General features: G+C 39.1%; 1 protein-coding gene across 5 annotated transcripts in view; it reads right to left on the bottom strand.

The window, feature by feature from the left end:
* Positions 1–6,370: 6,370 nt before the first annotated feature.
* The window catches only part of LDB2 (LIM domain binding 2), a 232,372-nt gene continuing 216,824 nt past the window's right edge, over positions 6,371–21,918 (bottom strand). The window contains exons 6-9 of one of the 5 annotated variants that reach the window (XM_072126042.1): positions 15,947–16,070; positions 15,687–15,820; positions 13,361–13,435; positions 6,371–10,534 (exon numbers count right to left, since the gene is read on the bottom strand). In XM_072126042.1, the coding sequence (XP_071982143.1) occupies positions 10,304–10,534; positions 13,361–13,435; positions 15,687–15,820; positions 15,947–16,070 (564 nt within the window). In that variant the 3' untranslated portion in view covers positions 6,371–10,303. Of the gene's footprint in view, positions 10,569–13,360; positions 13,436–15,686; positions 15,824–15,946; positions 16,071–21,918 lie in introns of all 5 variants that reach the window. The other 4 variants (XM_072126041.1, XM_072126044.1, XM_072126043.1 and 1 more) reach the window with 4 other exon arrangements.

The raw sequence follows: 21,918 nt of genomic DNA, 5'->3' as shown, positions 1-21,918 counted from the left end.
CTGTAAGCCATGGAGACAGACGTCTATCACTTATAACACGTCTCACTTTAGGACTTATAACTGTATACTCCTTAAACATAAATGGTGCGCTGCCAGTTAAGCTGCGTAAGACGTATAATTGGCTCCAGTAATAAAGTATCCGTTCTTTTATTGGTCTAATTATGATTTTTGGTTGAAGTGACAATTAGTCCTATTTCGAAATAATAGTAATAGTGAGGGCAAAGGAACAGGGAACACAATGGAAAAATGCACTTAATTACCATGAGGGCAGCAATGCTACCTCCAGGAAGCTGAGGTTGACAGCTACCGGACAGCTCTTCAGGAATGTTGAAGGGACATTGGTCCTAGAGAAAAGTATTCAGGTCCCTTTGCTCCTAGTTCTTTTCATTTAGCTGGGGATTTACTAGTGCAACTTGGTTTATCTTGTCTGGTTCTGTTTGCTGGATAACTATTATTTTAGTGGTCCTCATGTAGAGCACTTTTAGGTATTATTTTATTGACAAAACACTTTAAATCTACTCTTAAATCTACCATCAAAATGAAGCGAGATAAACCAGGGACATAACTCATAGATCCAGGCACTGTGACTGTGGTCATCTTCTTATATCTGTTATCGACAGCCTCCTTCCTTCTAAAATCAACCCTTAAAATTATGATAATTAGCCAAAAGGGCTCCTGGGGTTGTTACCAGAGCCTATTCGCGCTGTAGCTGTACAGGTTGTTACACTGTCTCACCCTACCTCTGCTCCCTCAGCACTTCCCCTTCTCTCTGCCAGATGTGATCACAAAGCAGCACAGGAAGTTTCAACCCATAGAGGAAGGGGGAAGTTCTCTTGTACAGTGTTACAACTTGTGAATCAGAGAGCAGAGCTGTCCTTTTAGCTCCATTCTTTGATTTAATACTGACGTGTTAGAATGCTGGACAAATTTGCTTAAGTCAGCTTCCACCCTTTATCCCACCTGTGAAGGAAACCATGACGTTTCGGACCCCTGAAGGGTACGCAATGTCACTTAATTATCCTTTTTAGACACTCCCAGAATGCACGGGTTCTGAGAGACACAGGAAGTAATTTAAAGTTGTCCACACAACTTCCGCATATGGCACAACAATAAATCACAACCCTGAATGGGTATAAGACCCCTTTCACTAGCCAAAGTGAAACAGAATCTTATCAACCCAATTAAGCTGCCACCAGTTCTCCTTTAATAGAATCCTCGGTCCGTAATGGGATTATATAGGGTGATGAACCAACCTAGTAGCATTATTATAACTGAGACATGAATGTTGAGATTCGTGGATCGAGATAAAAAAGCAACACAGGTTAAATTTAATATTTAATTGCCTGAAGGGCACACTAGACAAACAACACACACCTATATAAATAAATATCTTTTGTCAGGACATTTGTGCATGTCTTTTTTTGGTTACTCTTGGTTTTGGACTTGTTTGATGTATCTAAGGTCAGATGTACACGTCTGCATGATGGCAGCCATGAGCTAGCCGCACAACCCGATCCTTCTCCTGTTGGCTTGTGTCTGTGCCTTAAAGGTTGATATATAGGCTGCACGTAAGTCACACACTCTTCTGCAACCTCTTCTAAAGTTTTTCCTAATCCTGATCAGGACTGGAGTTTATTTGCCCCATTTTACTGAAAATTGTGCCATTTTTAGACGTCCACATCTGGATTTTAAAGATGTATCAAAAGCAACTCTGAAAAATTCTTGCTTGTCTAACTTTGCAAGGTAAGTGGTAAAGTCGCAAATTTTGGCACCAATATGCAAATGCACAAAAAAGTTGCAAATATAAGAGAAAAAAAGAGAAAAGCCTAAGATAATTTACCCCAATTGTTTTTTTTTTAAAGAATTGAGCACAATGCACCATGTGTGGTCTAGATAGTGATTTGTATGGAAGCAAACCTCTGTCCTGATCATGCACCTCTACGCCATTCCTGATGAATACTATGGGCCACATTTATCACTTGTTTTTTGTTTTTGCGCTTTTTCATTCAGGCGCCGTTTTTGCGCCATTTTTGCGATTAAACGCCAAACTAGCCGCGCAGCAAAAATAACCAGCTTTCCCTCATCTATCTTACCAATCCAGATGTTTTGCTGCACCTAATGATATTCATCACTTGCAACGTTTTCATTTAGGCGCAAAAACGGGTGCAAAAACACTCCAGCCTGAAGGTGGAGTTATCTGAGAAGAAAGCACTGAGCCCCTTTGCAGAACAGCTTATTTCTAGCAGCAAAGCTCAGCCAGACACTAGAACATATAATAGATACATTAGGTACACTGCAGACAGGAGCTGCAGACTCTATTTACAGTTCATCACCTTCTATTTACAAAACATTCTGCAAAACGCTGAGCTCACAGCAAGAGAGAAGAGAACTTTGCACAAGTTTGCAGAAGCTTGCAGAAGTTTGCAGATACTACAAACAAGTGTCCCCCATGTAATTCTGCACAGTGTCTGAGGGGGATATTGTGCAGAATTACAGGGGTGCAGCAGGAGACCAGCATTGGGGGATCCCCTCCAGGAGAAGCCCCTGCTGAGGAGGTCACTGGGTGCTGGGTGTCACACACCTGGGTGCTGCTGTGAGTGTTATCTTCATTCTGGGCTATGGGAGAAGCAGAGAGGAGCTTGTAGCAGGATTACATGTAAGTGCCTGAATGTAACATTGCGCCTAAACTGTGCCAAAATTGCGCCTAAACTGTGTTAAAGTAAAGTGATTAATAAGAGGCAGAAAATATACTTATCACAGATGGTTGTAGCTTGTGATAATTCTGGCAAAACAGTGCGCCAGAATTTAGGCGCAACTACTACACTTAGGCGCACAAAAGTGATAAATGTGGCCCTATAATTTTACATGAACTGCTAGGTAGCTTTTCAACAAACTTTGCATGAATCATTAATACATGAATATAAAGTGAATATAAGAACCTTTTTCATATCTTATCAGGAAGGTACGTGGTATCTATGTGCTCCAGTGTTTATATGGACCCATTCACCAAAGGGTGTATTGGTCTGCTAAAACAGGTCAAATTGTCAAACCATGGAAACTAGACCAAGTGCATGAGGGCTTACTTAGAAAATTGACATTAACTATCTACGTAATTTCTTCAAAATTTTGCCTTGCTGGAAAGATGCACAGAAATGCAAATCCAGTCACTTCTACAAATTCCTATGTAATTTTATACAATACTCTTGTTGATTAAGTCACAAAAACACCTGAAAATATTAACAAGTACCTGACCGCCTTTATGAACGGTTCACCGAGAATTGCAAGAGAAACCCTAAAGGTGCAATGTGGTGGATAAAGGCGGACCCCAACAATCCAACTGTAGTCCTAGAGGCGGCACATATGGGCTCATATGAAGCGTTGACCAACTTTGTTTACAGGGGAGGGAAGGTACATGGGCCTTATTACACATCTTACATGGTAGTGACCGTAACAGTATGGAATGGAGTGGTGGACTATCGGGGAGATAAATCCGGGGCATGGTCTCCTGTTACCCCCTTGGGGTGTAACGCCTTCCTACCTGAGTTGAAATCTCTGTCAGACTTTGAATTCTGGTGTTTAAGGGGATTAAATACCTGGGATTCTCAGGTATTGCCTTACATGCATCCCTTAGTCAAGAGTTTAATCTAGCTCCTGGCAGAAAGAAGCTACAGATTAGGCATAGTCCCATGGAGGCCATCGCCAGAACCAAAGACCTTTTTGTAAGACCACTGCGAGAATATTCCACATATGGCAAAGAGATATCCCTGATTTAGCGGACCATCATCTTACGGAAATTACACACAACAGGCGCTTAAAAAGTTATTAGTACCCGAGATTAATTGATACAAGTTAAGTGGCTATACGGAGTGTACCTGACCCCTTTGTGCTTGCGTCAGCTACGTAGACTCCCCTCTGACTTGTGTTTTAGATGCGGTGAGGGTACGGGTACTTTCTTCCAGGTGATTTGGGAATGCCAATCCATTCAGAATTATTGGATGGACATTCATTACTACATCAACGATCATCTGGGTCTTTCGGGTGTCTGCTCCCTTCTGGCCCTGGTGGGGGACATTCTTCAGGCTAAATTTGAGAAGGCTTTGTTCAGACTGCTAATGTTCTACGGTAGGAAGGTTATTTTGCTGAATTTGAAGCCTCCTAAACTCCCCACATTAGCCAAATGGATCTCGCTGATTAACATGGAACTTCCGATGTATAAACTCACTTACATGGCTTAGAGGTACTCCGGACCGTTTCTCTTCGATCTGGGATGTGTGGGTAATGGGCCAGACTGCTTCGGGAGAGGAGAAGGGATAGCTCCGTGTGTGTGAGGTGTGAATAGGTGAGTGAATGTGTGTTGTCCACCTTGAGGAGGGGGTGCCTCCTGTGGGGCAAATATCTCATCACTGGCTGATGCAATGATCCTGGTATTTTCATGCTGATAACATAATTTTCATGATTCCCTAAAGCGGATGTTTGCCTTTGTGCACTGTTGTATTCTTGGGCGAGAAACCTGCCATAAACTGCTGCAATCAGTGCCACAGACAACCCTGATCTTGGCTCCTAAACACTCCCAGGGGTCCTAAAAAAAGTAGGTTTAAAAAAAAAAAAAAATCACCCGCATTTTAACTAGAGCATATATATAAATAAAAGAACAAATACAACCATACACATGTTAGGCATCTCTGTGTCCCTCATCTATCAACGTATGCACATGATTATTCCATATGGTGAACGCCAGAATGGAAAAATGCACCCAAATATGTAAATAGCCTGTTTTTTCACCATTCTCCACCCATAAAAATGTTAATGAAAAGAAATTAAAAAGATGTCCAGCTTTCAATATTGTATACAGCACAGAATCTTAAACAGTACCACTAGGATGTACAATTTGTACCTTAGATAAAATATAGTTCTGGAAACAAAAAGAATGTGATGAATTCTGGAATGAGAGGAGTTAAAAAAAAGAAATGCAATACCGGAAATGGGCCTGGGCCTTAACCAGTTAAATTGTCAGAAATTAAAATATTGAAAAGAAGATCCCCTGTGCAAACCCCACTGGGGTTCCTTAAAGGACACCTGTCAGCTAATTAAAATGTACGAGTTGCACATACTAATGAAAGCAGATCCCTAGTCCTCTTCTAGTTATGTTACTGTGAAAAGCCTATCTTTATCGGAACATACGATGGGGTGAAAAATTAAAGAAGCATCATTTACCTCCTCAATTCACATCTGCTTATGTTCTGATGCTTATCGGAATATAGATCAATCTCAGTCTGGGGAATGTATTAAGACCAGCGTTTTCCATACACATTCGCCCTACTGCAGCATAATTTATGATGGGAACCTGTCCTCGTCATAATTTAGGTCCAGGACCTTGGCTGACCTTTCAACAATTGACTCCAACAGGAGACTGAGGTCAGTTGTAGCCTTATGTAGTGAGATGACGAATGCAGAAGACCTCGCCTTTACTTTCGCTTTGGCCGTATTCCTTTGTTGAAACGTGGCAAGGGCCAGAAAAATCTCTATTGATACTAAATGTTTTGGAAATATTGTGCACAGTGCACGATCCTAGCAGGCAGCTACCATAGGCAGCCCTGGGGTCCTGATCGGAACTCAGGGTATCCATGGAGACGATCGGCACCTCCTTGCCCTGCACGGAGGGTGCCGATCGTCTCGCCGATGCCCCATAGACGCTGCGGTCACTATGACCGTGGCGTCTATAAGGTTAAACAGTCGTGATCGCAATAGTCGCGATCCCGGCTGTTACTGCGGGGTCCTGGCTTCTGAGCCCGGGGGGCGATCGCCATGACGTGATACTACATCAAGGTGCGGGAACGACCCGCATCCTATGACGTAGTATCACGTCTAGGTGCGCAAAGAAGCAGAAATCTAGAAAACACAGAGGAAATGATACAATAAGTCTATTGCAAAATTGTATAACTTTTCATTACACAATCCATATCAATTATCTGTTGAAAGTGGACAACCCCATTAAGTCTATATTTCTTGTGTGTTTAGATAGAACTAAGAAATTAGAACCAGCAGAGAAATTATAAGGGTATGTTCCCACAGATAATTTAGAAAGAGAAAAAAATGAGAATCAGAATAGATTTAAATGAAGATTTCGACAGCAAATTTTATACTTATTTCATCAATTAGAAGGGATTTCTGGTACAGAATCCATGCAATAAGAAAATTCGGCATCTGCCTCCCATTGAAATTACTCGGCGAGATATTTTAGCTATTACATTTTTTAATTTTTTTTAATAAAAACATGTGTATGACTTCTAAAAAATATAAAATCAATTCTTTAAATTGACTTCTGAAGATCAAGTAAATATCTGCAGAATGACTGAAGAACTACACAACCTTTCTGTTAGCACAGTTTATTGGCACACAAATTGGCAAAGCATAACATGAAATACATTTGCTCATAACACATTGACTTATACTGTGTGCTCAAAATGGTCAAATGAAAATTAAACAGAATTTGAGACATATAAAGTTCCACATAAATACACTGCAATAATAATAAAAAAAATGCCAAAGGAGAATTTACAAAATATTTATACAAGAAATATACTATGAAAGATCGCAACAAAGCCAACCGAGGTACAATAGAACACAAATTGTGGATTTTTATAAATTCCGCACAAAATGAAAATGATTTACATGGCTTTTTTTTTTTTGGTGGTGACCAAAAAGTTTTTTGGGGGGGAATTTTGGGTAGTTTTTTTTATACTTCTATCTATTTCGAATTCCTAGTATGAAGCAGTCAGTTATCCTATGTCTGATTTTTTAGGAAGTATTTATATTTCTCATGAAATAACTAATATTGAGGATTTTTCCCTCCATTGTCACATGCTGTTCCATTGTTATACCTTCCGGAAATTCGATGTGTCCCTACATACTCCAATCAGTGCTGACTGCATCAGGTTATGTAAAGACCACTCAAAGTGATCAATTTATAGCCAAAAACAACCCCCCAAGTATTATATTACTACACATGTCTTCTTGACATGACCAGCTTTGCAGTTTTATGGAGACTTTTCGGCCATGCTTGCTCCACCTTTGGAAAAGGAATATGCAAATAAGATTTCCTTATTGAAATAGAAAATTTTATATAGAGATGGAGCTCTACAATACAAGTCAATGCTTGAGATTCAAGAAGTCTGGTCAATTGGGATTAAGAAAATCCAGTCCCAGCTGCTGACAGTCCCTTTTTGCTCCTCATCAGCACAGTAGAGTTAGGGTTTTCCGCATAGGAAAACTTATTTGCATATTCCTTTCCCCTTATTTAACACATACAGTTATTTACTAAAAACAGCCATATCAGGATTCTAGAATCATCCATTTTAAGGGGAGTCTCCCAGCTCCAAAATCACCCAACAATTAAAATTAGCATAGTGTCCGGGACTTAATGAGCTTTCCAGATGTAGCTTTCTTATTTCTTAGTGATCTGTATTTGTAGAGAAAATGGTAGTTTGATTTCCACGAAAATAAGGCTCTTGGTGCACAGGGGTCGGGACAATTCCAACTGTATCACTAAACTGCACCTCCCCTTTATAAATTGAATGGCATCTTCCATAAAAATAAGGTGCAAAAAGAGGCAAACAGATGCCCCAGCAGATACAGTACCACCAAATGTGCACAGGGGAGTAACTAGGAGAGGCTGGGCCCCATAGCAGACTTCTGAATGGGGCCCCCTTCTCCCTTCACCATGCAGTCTTCTTATCCCAGGGAGGTTTAGGGCTCATATCTTTCCCAGTAACTGCAGACCACATGGGGGAAGTAGACGGCAGGAAGCTTAAGATCAGAGATTCCTAGTCCTGCCATCCCCTCTCCCGACATTTCTTATCTGAATACCCGACTGAGTTTTGAACTGTAGGATATTTGACTGTTATATACATATTATGCTGCAGTAAGTGCAGCATAATATGTATATAATACTACACATTCACCATTCTTTAGTGTGTCAGGTCAATGCCGGGGCCCCATGACACTGCGGACCCCATAGCAGCTACTATGGCCGCTACTGCCGTAGTAACGTCCCTGTCTGTGCTTAAAAAACTGAATTTGCATAAAAATAAAAACAGAATTTTCTCTACAATTAAAGAACAGCATGAAATAAGAAAGGTACGGGTGGAAAGCTTTAGAAAGTGCCCTACATAATACTTGTTTTATTTTTGGGTTATTTTAAGACCTGGTAGACTCCGGTTAAACAATAAAGAGTATTAATCATCTATGTGAACTTTATATGACCGATAAACAACATGAAAAATTCTGCAATAATTTTGTAACGAAAGGAAACAAACAAATGAAATATATAAAAAAGTCTTAAGAGCAGGATCATACAAAGTTATAAATGAAGTTGATGTTCCATTTGTTAAAGCACAAATGACTTTTCAGTATTACAAAAAGTTTCACACTTACAAACTATTGTAAGTTAATACTGTCATAATCACGGTTCAAAACCAAATGAAGAGAACAGAACTGTTACTCAGAAAATTTCTACATCGGTAGAGATGAGTCAAGCAATTACCGCCCAGGACGATCTCGAAGTGTTTGAAGTAAACATTAGAAGTCACAGAAAAAAAAAAAAGAAACATAAAAGTTCATCCATTGTGAAGTATAAAATAAAGTCATTTTTTTTTCAGTGTTTTGAATTATGAAGTTTGTATTTATAAAAAATAAACGAAAAAAATATTGTAAACGCATTTGTACAAATGTAAGAAATTTGCTTTGTCAAAAAAAAAAAAAAATTGTACTGGCCTAACTTGACAAAATTTTTGTAAACCATATACGAGGCTATCGGGGATATTTCAAATGTGATACTTTAAAGGTAAAGTAAATTAAAGGGCTTGTTCAGAATTAGAAAAACATGGCTGCTTACTAAAAAAAAACATATAACATATATACAATCCGTAAGAGATCGGTCAATGTACTACCAAACCTCTGTAATGCAAAGCTTCAGAGACTAGTTTGTTGAAGAAGCTCTTCCCTTAGGGTAATTTGTACTGTTGGCACCCGTTTGTACTTTTACTGCACAATAAATATTTTTCACACCAAAGGTCCTGAAATTTTGATAGTTGCTACAGAAAGGACATTTAAACATAAAAAAATTAAATTTTTTCCTTCAATATCACCCCCTTTGCTTATATTTGCTGATGGAGGCAGGTAATGCACGAAATTTGTCTCCCTCCCCTTCTGGCAGCTGACAATATCATTATTTATACTCTGCTGATGGAGGAAGGTTCTGCACGGAATTTGTCTCCTTCCCCTTCTGGCAGCTGACAGTATAATCATTTATATTCTGCTGAAGAACAGGTAATCTCAGCTATACTATGATGCTACTGCAGAGCTTCCCTCCAAACAAGCAGGTCATGAAACTGCAGTATTTATTATATTGGTTGCACTGTATTAAAAATCTGTCTATGGGTACAGCATCTGAGCATGTGTGTCCTCCAGGCTTCAGCTCAGTTGCTGGACTTACAATTTGCTTTCATTTTAAACACTAGATGGCGCTGTGCTATGAAGGGAAGTTTTACATTTTTAACTATCTTTTTTTTAATAGAATAAAAAATGCCAAACAGTAATACAGTAATTTTATTAATTTCTATAAAATAAGATATTTAGCGGTGGAACATCCTCTTATTATTTTAAGAATAAATGTTAAAATGAACAACGAACCATGAAAGGTTTTTAAAATAAATGTAATTTCTCTTAATTTGGGGTCAGAGTAAAAACCATTATTATGGGATGTATTTTGTTATAATAATGTTTTGCAAATAAATATTTGTGATAAATCTGTAATGTATCAAGCCAAAACAAAAATTTACTGCAATTCCTATGATTTATAACCCCCCCCCCCCCAATAAATAATTTTTTTTACTGTTCATACCATATAGTGAGGGGCATTTAGAATACGTTCAATTTCTGCTTATTTTGGGTCAAATTATAAGAAATGATAAAATTATGAAATGGAACCCTGTAAGTCATAATTAAAATTATTTTGGGATAGAACTGTAGCTTTATAAAGCCAAAACAAAAATTTACAGCCATTTTGTTTTTTAAAATTTGCATGTAAATAATTGAAATAATTAGTATGAGGATAGTGATGTGGAAACTGATTGAAAATTGCAAAATTTCACCAAATTCCATTAGGAAATAGTAACTTGTAGAAATGTCTCGGTGGATTTAACGGTGGATATAATCGTATATAATTGTACTGCCGTAAAGTAAACAATGCGATGATCTGTGACTCAACATCTTATTCATTATCAAGTTCTCTGGTCAATTCGACCTATTGGGAAGCTTGTTGCGTTGGGTTTTCTGGTTTGGTGTCTTGGGTAGTGGGCGGTTTGCTGTTCCATGGACTATTGTTTCCCAGAGCGGGGGAGTTGTTGAAATCTTCTTCGTCATCCATCCCGTTAGCTGCATCATATTGTGTGTTTTCTAGTCTAGTGATAAGCCTTTCGTCTTCATCTCCAAATTCTCCTCCCATCAAAGTTGGTTCTCCTACCACCATCACATCCTGTGAACAGCACAGACCATTATTATGTGGGCACCTTGAGAAAAAACAAAAAAACTAGAGGTGACTGAATGTGGGACTGGTATTGTGCTATGTTCAACAAAAGTTTTATCAGTGTTAGACTAGAGGTCGGGTTGAAAGGAACGTTAGACTAACAGAACAAATGCTTTTTAGTATTATGTCAAAATGACCTACAAAATAAATTGCCTCCAATGGCATATGCAAATGAGCTAAGAAGAGTCACATTTTGCTTGAGATAAGTCAATACGAGTAATGTCAATTCAGATGTTGCCGTACAATACCAATAACTATACTTCTGGTGTCATTTTAAAGATTAGATTCTCAGCTTTAAAAAAGTAAGAACAGAGATGTAGGCAGTTGAATATACTGTCAGGTACGGTAATTGAGCTACCGATAATAATATTGAGAAGCTTTATATGTCAGTCTAGCATAATCAAAAGCTAAACTCAGTGGGGGTCATTTACTAAGGTCCCGATTCGCGTTTTCCCGACGTGTTACCCGAATATTTCCGATTTGTGCCGATTTCTCCTGAATTGCCCCGAGATTTTGGCGCACGCGATCGTATTGTGCCGCATCGGCGCCGGCATGCACGCGACGGAAATCGGGGGGGCGTGGCCGAACGAAAAATCTGACGGATTCGAAAAAAACGCCGCATTTAATTTAAAAAAAATCTGTCGAGGACCTTGAACTTACCTTCACTCAGACTGGCTCGATGAACTCCAGCGCGTTCCGATGCTTTTCAGCACAGCAGCGCCACCTGGTGGACGGCGGAGGAACTACCTTAATGAATCCCGTCCAGACCCGAATCCAGCGCAGAGAACGCGCCGCTGGATCGCGAATGGACCGGGTAAGTAAATCTGCCCCAATCTCTACCTACCACGCCTAATTCACTAGCTTTATTCAGTGAAATCTCATAATGTTTGGTAGTTTTGCATTGAGAGAGACACCACTCTTCCAGGTGCCCTTTCAATATACTGGGTCAAAAGTTATATAGAAGAGCCAAATATACAAGAGTCAAAAGTTTTCAGACAATAAAGGGAAAATCACATATCTGATCCCCCAGCAAGTAATGGCCTATTTTTAGGCTATGACCGGTACATAGACCGCATCCTATATTCTGCCATATTGGATGGAAGGGCAAGTTTTTAGAATAGGAATCTGGTCACGTACCATGATGTCTCAGAAATCTATGGCCACAATCAGATTTGCAATATATCTTGTGGGTCAAAAGTTTATCAACACAGAAAGTTACAACTACAACAAGGAACGTACCCTGCGTTGTAGAACTATTTGATGTTGTTGCCTTTGGTATAGAACTAAAGCTGTATGATCCAATTTTTTTATGAACTACCAAAGGAATCTCCGCTGACCACTATCACTGGGTAAAAAATTTGCCCTTGATCCAATATAACAGTTTTCAAGATGGTGCCTATGTTTCCAAAAATATCCTAAGGGAAAGGGGCCCTCACCCATTACTTGCTGGAGTATCGGATATAAAAGGGGGTCCTGGAACTTTTGATTCTCCCTGTAGAATTACAGCTTCAAGGTTCAGCTTATACTAAGTAGCCTCACAGCTCAGCACCAGGGGATGAGTCACTGAAATGCGCTTGTTACAGGGGTATTATCCTAGACATTTATGGTATTTCCATAAGATCATACATAATCTTGGGGCTCCTACAGAGATTCAGGGGCACTTTGAATTTTCTTTGTATCCCCCACAGACGTTGAGATATCCGTAAATATATCTGACCGTTATAATCCTCTCCACTGTGAGAGAGGAGGAGCTGGAGCAGAGGAGGTGGTGTAAATTATGATAATCCTCTCTACTTGTTAAAGAATATTATCATAACACACACCCTCTACCCAATGGTGGTTTAAGAATGCCATGGCCACTGGGTTTTAGAAATCGGGGAATGGAGGAAGCATCCTTTCTGATTTCTTTGAATCAGCGGTTTCAGGACCTTTGGAGGACCTTCATTAGATCTGAAATGGCTCTTGGGTATGTGTGTATTGAGAGCAGGAACAGATGTACAAGGATTTCATGGCTGAAGACTCTTTTTAGAATAAAATTTGGAGGGTAGTTTAGGTGGCCATGGGCCTATAAGGCTTGTAGGCCACAAGCTACCACCCTTACTGTTTATATTATAATTCACTACTCCCCACCCAGTACCTCCTCTCTGACAGTGGAAAGGATAACATTGGTCAGATACTGGGACTGATATCTCGGCAATGGAAAGGGCTAGAAATATAATTCAAAGTGCCTCTGAATCTGTGTAGCAGCATCATAATACGTAAATCTCCACATTTGTTTGATGGAAAACAGTTCTCTCTAAAGAAGAATTTCACATAACTTTATCTCCTGACTCACAAAGGTCAGCGATGGTGATCCATGAGCTTGGACATTTATCAATCTCCAAAATGATGGTAAATGCCGTAAAGACCAACCCTTTTAAAAAGTGTCTCAAATTTTCAGGCCCTATAAAATACTTGTCCCTATAGCAATGTCATTGCATCCAATTTGTCTCCATTATATCACAGAATAATTCAATGAAAATTTTCATGTATAGAATCATGTTTTTTGTAACAATCGTTTACATAAGATCAAGGAGATATGTTTGTTATGTACACTATAAAACCAGTCCATATTCCATGATAATATCATCCAAGCCTCCATTGTATGTCATACAGGCTTAGCGTCTATAGGGATAGAATAAGGGGCAGGACAAGCCTGCAATAAGGGAATTATCATGGAATAGGGACTGGTTTGGCATAACAGGCCCATGATTTTTGCCTGGGCCCATTACTTACCAAACCGTTCCGTATTCCACGATAATTTCTCCTGACTCTCGTCTTATCACCTATGCACTTTTTTGTCGTGATGAGCTGTAGATAAAGGGAAGGATTTTGTTAAAGGAGAGATTGAAACAGAAGTTACACATGTAATAGAGTGCAGTAAGATACATTCATAAAATATTAAAATGTCATAAATAAAATGGTTCTCCATAATAGAAAATTATGAAAATTCGGATTCAGCCCTTGTTGACTGATTGTTGGATCTTTATTAACAAATAGTTTACAATTGTCTAAAATAACAGAAAAAACTACAGTTCCCATCCAATTCCGTTACGGTTCCCTGCAGGTGAACGATGTGAACACCCTACATCATAGCTGAGGCCTGGAGACTGGTTGACATAGGAGCCACATGGGATTCGTTAGGTAATTTGAAAGTAATATAATGGAAGACATTTGCAATTATGGTCATGATAACTCAGTTGGACTCTATGGAGATTATATTACGTTGTGTGCCAGTCTTAATCACACATAGCACACGGCATAGCCGTTTACTCAACGGTCTGACGTGGTGTAGATTGCTGCCATAACCTGGCCATTTTTTTTAGCTAAGTAGTAAATTTGACTGGCCAGGGTATCTCAGCTCTTGCGCAGAAAGAGCAAAAAGCTTAAAATTCTGTGGCATAAGCCAACAATTGCCACTTTTTTTTCTATAGTAAGTCATAAAACTGGCACACAAGGCATGATATATGGGGTCCTATGAGTCTAGCATATGGCAACTGTCTTCGGAAAAATGGCAGTAATTATACCTCTTCTGCCATCCTAGAGATCGTGTATGGTTGTCAAAGTTTCAAATGTCACCACCACATGGTGTCTCCAGCAAATCTAGTATATTACATCAGTGAACCAAATTGTTCCACTAAGCCTCCCCAACATGTTTCACCGTTAACTGGCATGCTCGGTTTGGCAGACTTGGATAAGTGGCACAAGATTTTTGTACCAGTTATCTATATCCTTCTAAATACTTGTATACATTTAATGGAAGGGTAATTGGGAAATCGGAAATGGTGACTGTTTTTGTTCTATAGGTTCAAAACAATCCTGTCATTCGGACAAGCATCATCCCTGATGACGTTCCTGCTAAAATGGCGCTCGCATGCCAACACCGAACGTGAGTGTTGTCGGAAGAGGTAAGAGGGAAGATCTCATAGACCATAAATCCATGGTAAGGGGATCATCTGCTTTTACTACAGACAGTGCAGCCCTTATAGTGTAATGTAACATACACAGATCAGTGAAAACTTTGTATTATATACATCATTTTTTAAAAATAAATTAGCACTTTCCCCTTCTTAAGAAATATTGATGTTCTATTTTCCATTTTTATGTTTCATTTTATGTTTTTTCAAGGTTACAGTACAGTGTATTTAGTTTTAGGAGAACATACAGGGGCACATTTACTAAGGGTCCGTCGGACGCATTTTCGTCAGGTTTCACACCAATTTTGCAGCGAATTGCCCTGGGATTTTGGCGCACGTGATCGCATTTTGGCGCATTGGTGCCGGCTTGCACGCAACACAAATTGGGGGCGTGGCCGTCGGACAACCCGACGGATTTGAACAAAGCGTGGGATTTAACAATTAGAAATGTGTCGCAAGACCCGCACTTACAAGCACGGGGAAGAAGCACCGGACCTCGGTGCAGAATCGACGGATGCACGAACTCGGGCGCAAGAGCTACGTGAATCGCACCGAGCCAGAATCCTCGCCTGACAAAGTACCACGGGATCACGACAGGACCGGGTAAGTAAATCTGCCCCATTGTGTTTTTCCTGGTATAATTGCAGAAATTTTCTGGTATTTTCCTTAACTATTCGTCATAAGTTTATTAAAACAGATTACAATTATATTATTTTGTTTTGTTTAACTTTTTGGCATTCAGAAAGATGGTTGTTTCTAAAGGACAGCAAAACTATTTTCTAAATAGTATGGGTGTAATTTTTATGCTTTTTAATTTTACCTCTCTTTAATTAATTGTGTATATCTATAATATGTTACCTATTTAATAGTTTACTTTTATCTTTTAAACTCAATAAAACAATGTTGATCTTTTTTTTTTCTTCAATTTTGTCAATAGTCCCAGCTCCAGGTAGTTTGTAAATGGATTAGCTCATACTACCAGTAATTAAATTTCTCAATATTTCTTTATTCAGACACGTGTGATAAACTTTAGATAGGTATGACAATTGGGTCAGCTCTATACACATTTGATGGTCCTCAGGTCCCACCCAATGGGTTTGGGCAACATGCATGAATATGGCCACCTATAATATATTGATGCTTACAGGTACTTGACTTGATAAGTTGAGACTGGCGGCTGGTGCTTTTTTCTTGGTGTATGTGCTGTTTGTGTTGTTTCCTGTACTGCTGGTGGAGTTTTTCCTTTTCCGCCTCTTGGTGGTGATCTGTCTTGTAGGTTCTGCTGTGAGACATAATGAATATAACCATTGAGAGATTCGGTGATCAGACATTATAAAATAATTGGAGACTTTGAGACCATAATACAAATAATGTATCCACCACGTAGATGCTACACAAGACTTACCTGGTGGGGCAACCATTCGCTGCCATTTTTGAAACAAACAGGTTTTCAGACAATCCCGTGGACTTAGGTTATACGTTTTATGTCTTGACATTAATTCTTGCATTGGCTCCAGTATTACACACAACTGTAATGAAGCACAGATTCAAGACATTACATTTAGAAGGATTTAGGAGAAGGAGAGTATAATATAAGAACAAACTCTTATAGTGATTTCAAGTGTTCCATATGTATTGGTCAAGCCAGTTTTATATTGAAGGGCATATTATACCAGTATAATGGATATATAGTTATAAGTTATATTTCATATATATATATATATATATATATATATATATATATATATATATATATATTAGTATATCAGTAATTTGTGCCTGTAATAAAGAAGATTGCTATTGAGGCTGTTAGGTTAAGGAAATGCTTATTCGAATAATAAATTTGTTTATGGCTCACCACAATATGTTGCTACCTCCAATGCCAAGGAAACGGATTTCAGATCATGCCTGAATAACATTCTGAATTATTGCCCAAGTATATCATTGAGACTTTTGTTTACCTTTGCACTAAAAAGGACATCATTGGAGCTTGCACTTGTATTTATTAGGTGTTTGTGCCACTTTTGTGTCATGGCTGCACTTTGTCCGACACTCTAGAAAACTGTGCATCTAAAGAGGTGTGGTAGTGCTTTGTCAGAGTTTGCACCCCGATTCTGGTGCACGGTCTACAATGAAAAAGCACCAAAAAGAAAAAATGTACACTGACATTGCTCTATCAGTTTCAGGCTATATAGGGATACACCCTTTTGACATGAAAAAAATCGTAACACTAAGATGTGGATTAATCCATAAAGTTTTTGAAGGATTGTCCCAATACATACATTAAAATGATACACCAACCGGGCCCAAGATGCTTGTGGGGCCCATAATGTGTCACTTTCCCATATGAGAAGACTTGTACTATAAACCATACATTATAGTCAGGGGCCTGGCACAGACTTTGCATAGGGGTCCAGTACACTAAAATGATTTACTAAAAAAAGAGTATTTAACCACGACCTTAAGTCTCTGGACCCCTAATTCCTCCCCTTCTTCCAGCCCTCAATTTTAAGCCTATTTTAGCTCCGTTTCTCAAAGCTAAAGCTGTGAGACATTTGCTGCCTGTGCTAGATGTAGACGGCACACTGTGATAATGACTGCAGTCTGCCACCACCGTCTCATTGGGATTTTAATCTGTTCCCTTTGCTAACAATTGGTTTCAATGGCAATTCTTAATTAGCAAGAAATATTCTTCCCTCTTCATGGCAGGCTGCAAATAAAGTCTAACATAAAGGAGTGGTGAGAGTTAGGAGTAGATTTTCAGTAGTATTGTCCAGGTAAAGCCCCCAAACCATCTCTGTAAATCAATCAATGTTATCTCCTCTCCAAATATTTCTGTTCTAGTAAATACTTGGATCACAATTCTGGAGAATATAGCCGGACACATAGCTGAACAGATGGGCCCCCATCCCCTCCATCACTGTGTAGGTCAGAATTGGGGATGAGCAGACCCCCAACCCGCAGTGTTAGGGTCCAGCATTGGGACTCATTGGGACTGCGCAGGTAACAACCGCAAATAGTGTGCCGCCATTTTTCCTAATATTGTTGCTCCCCAATGACGTCATGGCAGTGATGATCCAAAGGAAAATGGTGTTGCATGAGTGTTTAAAAGATTTTGCCAACAGCATTTAAAAGAAAACCCCCAGCACCGATCACATGTGTTACCGGAGGGGATACGTTTTTGCTAACCTGAATAGAACTCGAAAAGAACCTTAAGGGAAATCTACCATTTGATTTGATGCATTATGAACCAAACATGGAGCTACGCTGATGCAGAAACATATCTTGTATCATCCCTGAACTGAGTTGTTTTTGCAGAAAAAACTATTATAAAATTATGATGATGATGATAAGGCTCTCTCACTCCTGTGTTTGCCCTGGCACTTCTCCTCTTATCCTAATTATACACTGCTCCAACCTTGTGCTGCTGAGAATGATGTAATCACTGCGTTGTCCCTAACAGGCAGAAGTAATCAAGCTCTGCACCATCTCCCAGCTGCTCTGTATGAGTCATCTAGCTCAGGTTGATTAGTCCTGTCTGGACAGTTCAGGTAGCTCCTGTGTATGTGGAAGTCATGTGTTTATATACATAGAGCCGTCTGCAACCAGCTTTTCCAAGTGGTTCTGAGTCTTATAATAGTTTTTTGAGCACAACCACTCAGTACAGGAATTAAACAAGATATGTTTCTGCATCAGTGTTGCTACAGCATTCTTAAGATATGTTTGGTTCCCAATGCATAAAAACAAATGGTAGGTTTCCTTTAACAGGTCCACTTTTCAGAATACATTCACTGCACAGCATCTCAACCATTGTATGCAATTATATTACAATATGGAGAAATTATTTAAAAATAGATTTCCATTTACTGCATAATTATATAATGGAGGTGACATCTAGATATTGGGGGTCATTTACTAAGGGCCCGATTCGCGTTTTCCCGACGTGTTACCTGAATATTTCCGATTTGCGCCGATTGTACCTGAATTGCCCCGAGATTTTGGCGCACGCGATCGGATTGTGGCGCATCGGCGCCGGCATCGGGGGGCGTGGCCGAACGAAAACCCGACGTATTCGGAAAAACCGCCGCATTTAAGAACCGAAAATGTGTCGCTCGGGACCCGCTTACCTTCACTCAGACGGCCTCGGTGAATTCCGGCGCGTTAAAATGCTTTTCAGCGCAGCAGCGCCACCTGGTGGACGGCGGAGGAACTTCCTTATTAAATCCCGGCCGGACCCGAATCCAGTGCAGAGAACCCGCCGCTGGATCGCGACTGGACCGGGTAAGTAAATGTGCCCCATTATGTCTATCCACCTAGTATCCTCTCTGGGATCTATCTTCTCTGTCACGGTCTGAGGCCCCAATCTTTGGGAGCAGTTAAGGGCATATATATTCAAGGCTGTAGCCTGTCAGCAGGTTACTGATAGGTACAATACCAGACATAGGCAAAGAGCCAGGAAGAAAGAAGGTGTAACTAGCATTCAAAAGAGTGTTTCCTAGAGCAGTCGGATACTGGAAACACTGATTAGATATATCAGATTAAGGAGGGACACATGACCGGTGAAATCTGTTTATTCATAAATGTCTTTGATTTGCATCAATTTAATAGCAAGTGTAAGAGAGATTGCAAAATATCTTATCAAAGAAAATGGCGTCTTTCTGCAAATATCAGGCACCTTCCTTATCCTTCATTAGGTAGTAGTAAGCAGTAGCTGTGCATGCAGCACTATAATGAGATACAAGACTCATTAGAAACTTCTGTCCTATCATCCTCCGCCTTCTTCTTGCTGTCCCTATTCCTTCTTATCCCAGATCTGAAAACACCGAAGACAGTAAAAATGTACAATTAAAGAGTAACCTAACCTTTTAAGATTTTCATTGTGTAAAGCCTATTCTCTATGCTTTTTTTCTGTTCTTTCTCCTGTAGTGAGCCCTGCCCAGTTCAAAGAGATAAGGAGGCCAATGATTAACTCTTTCCTTTCCTAGATTCAGCTCTCTGAAGAGATTGTATCCAGGGACTGTATGTAAAGAGTTAATTCATTAGTCACATCTATCAAGTCCCTTTATCTTTCAGCTGTCAGTGGGTGCAAGGGCGAGAAAGATGATTTAAACAAATTGCATAACTATGGAAGAAAGGCAGAGGGAAAAGAAGGACACTGGAACAGATTTCTTTAATAAATTTAATGTCAAAGTTTACTTTTATCATTTGCACTGTACATTTATACAAATTTTATCAAAAGTTTAGCAACACTTTATAGAAGAATAAAGTCCAGTGTCGACTCCTCACCCCAGCACCTCACCTGACTGTATATCACACTGTGCACTTCTGTCATATACTCTGTGCTTACTTTTTACTGTGTAACCTCTCATCTGCTTTACAGTAAAAAACAACAACTACATCTTGATCTTTAGATGTCATCTTCTTCTCTTCCTCTTAGTATGCCATCAACAGTATTGAATGTATATTACAGGGGTTATATGGGCCATAGGCATATATTTGAGAAGACTCATACAGGAGTGCTGTGGGCATGTCCTGTGACCCGCGTGAAGGTAACTGTACAGGGATGGGATTATTATGGGATAACCTATTATGAATAGTAACTTTGTATTACTGCATATAAAGATAGTAAGATGACTGCTGAGAAGTGATCTCTACAAAGCAGGAAGTATCAGCATATTGGGAAGCCCAGTGGTCAGAGTGAAAATTGCAAGATTTTTTGATTAAACAATATGTAAAGGATTCATGTCAAACAAATAAAAATCTAAACGGCATCAAATGTAATGGGAGTTATAAAATAAATCTGCTCCTATTAGCTTGCTATATATGGTATGCACACTTCTATACATCATGTAAGAGTCATTAAGCTATTCTCCAGATAATTATTCCAAGTATTTGCTGCCATCTACTAGGTATTTCTAGTATTGCAGCTGAAATAACATCTGCCTGTGAAGGAATGGTTAATGTTTACTCTGTTTACATTAAAATGTAATCTAATATGTTACCCTTCTCTCCAATGAGGTCAGCCACTGATTGGAAGCCTGGGAACCCGCCAGAGTAGTAGTTTATAAATACTTTTAGTTCTAGATCCTTCTGTCACTCTACCAGAGAGGTCTGCATAGACTAGAAGATGCTCAGAGGGCTTCCATATCATAATTTTAAAAGTTGATTTTAGAAGAACAGAGGCCTTAGATAACAAATATAAGAAGATCACCACAGTCACGGTGCCTGGATCTGTGAGTAAGTGTCCCTGGTTTATCATGCTGGATTTCAATGGTAGATTTCCTTTAAAGTACTAGGTGTTGGAGTCAATATGAAAACTTATCCACCTGAGACAATGTACAGATTATAGCGCTGGTTTCTCTTCCATCCTTGTTCACATAAATCCTGCATCATCGAAAAATAGTCACACTTACATGAAATTGTCAGCAAAATAAATGACTATTTCTTATATGCTGCCAAGTTCCTAGCTGGGATTCAGCGTTGTGCTGCTGTGTGTGAGCACTAGATGGCAGTAATGGTATATGGCAGGCTGTAGAAGGCGCTCACTAATCCCCAATATACCGTTCTAGTGTCAGAAGTAATGCTGCTATTTGAAATAGAAAAACATTGTCTTCAAGCACTGGAATTAATTATACCAGATACAGAAAAAAAAAAGGACAAAAACCCCTGCTATGCAAAATACAGCAAGACAAAAACAGATTAAATGGGCAGAAATTCACTAAGCCAGCTCCCACTATTAAAGAAAAATACTCTAAAATACTTTGAAAACTATCAGGGATTGTATATGTAAATTGGGAAATATAGCGACAATATTCACACTTATCAATATTGTATCATGAATAGTAACTTATCATATGTCATTATAACCAGATCTGTCTATAGTGAGTGTGACCATATAACTAGATAATATAGGCTGTAAGTTATACTAAAAATTATAGTTTTTAAAGAAAGGTGGAAAAATGGTTGTCAAATAGATATTAAATAGATGGATAACTGAAAAAACAATGGTGAAGTTTATTCCGTGTGCAACACTTTGGTATCTACAACCTTACTGAATTATACAGAATCGTTGCACATGACATAAACTTCACCCTTGTTATTCAATATTTTTTGGATCAGGAAAGCTAACTTTTCCATTCGAATGCATTGATATATATATCATATATAGAGGGTGGGATAAAAACACCATTTGTTTCACTACAATGGAGTGCTACCGTTTTGCCTTATGATATTCATGGACTCTTTTTGGAGAGAGTATAGGATAGCACCCAAAGATTTACCTTTATTTTACTAAGGATTGTGCTGCTGTATTTTTTCATTTATTTATATATTATATAAAGAAATAGATATATAGAAATTCTAGATACATAAGGTATC

This window comes from Engystomops pustulosus, chromosome 1 (assembly GCF_040894005.1).
Source record: "Engystomops pustulosus chromosome 1, aEngPut4.maternal, whole genome shotgun sequence".
In the NCBI taxonomy this organism is placed as follows: domain Eukaryota; kingdom Metazoa; phylum Chordata; class Amphibia; order Anura; family Leptodactylidae; genus Engystomops; species Engystomops pustulosus.
The sequence above is the reverse complement of the archived record's forward strand: the minus strand, read 5'-3'. Positions and strand labels throughout refer to the sequence as shown.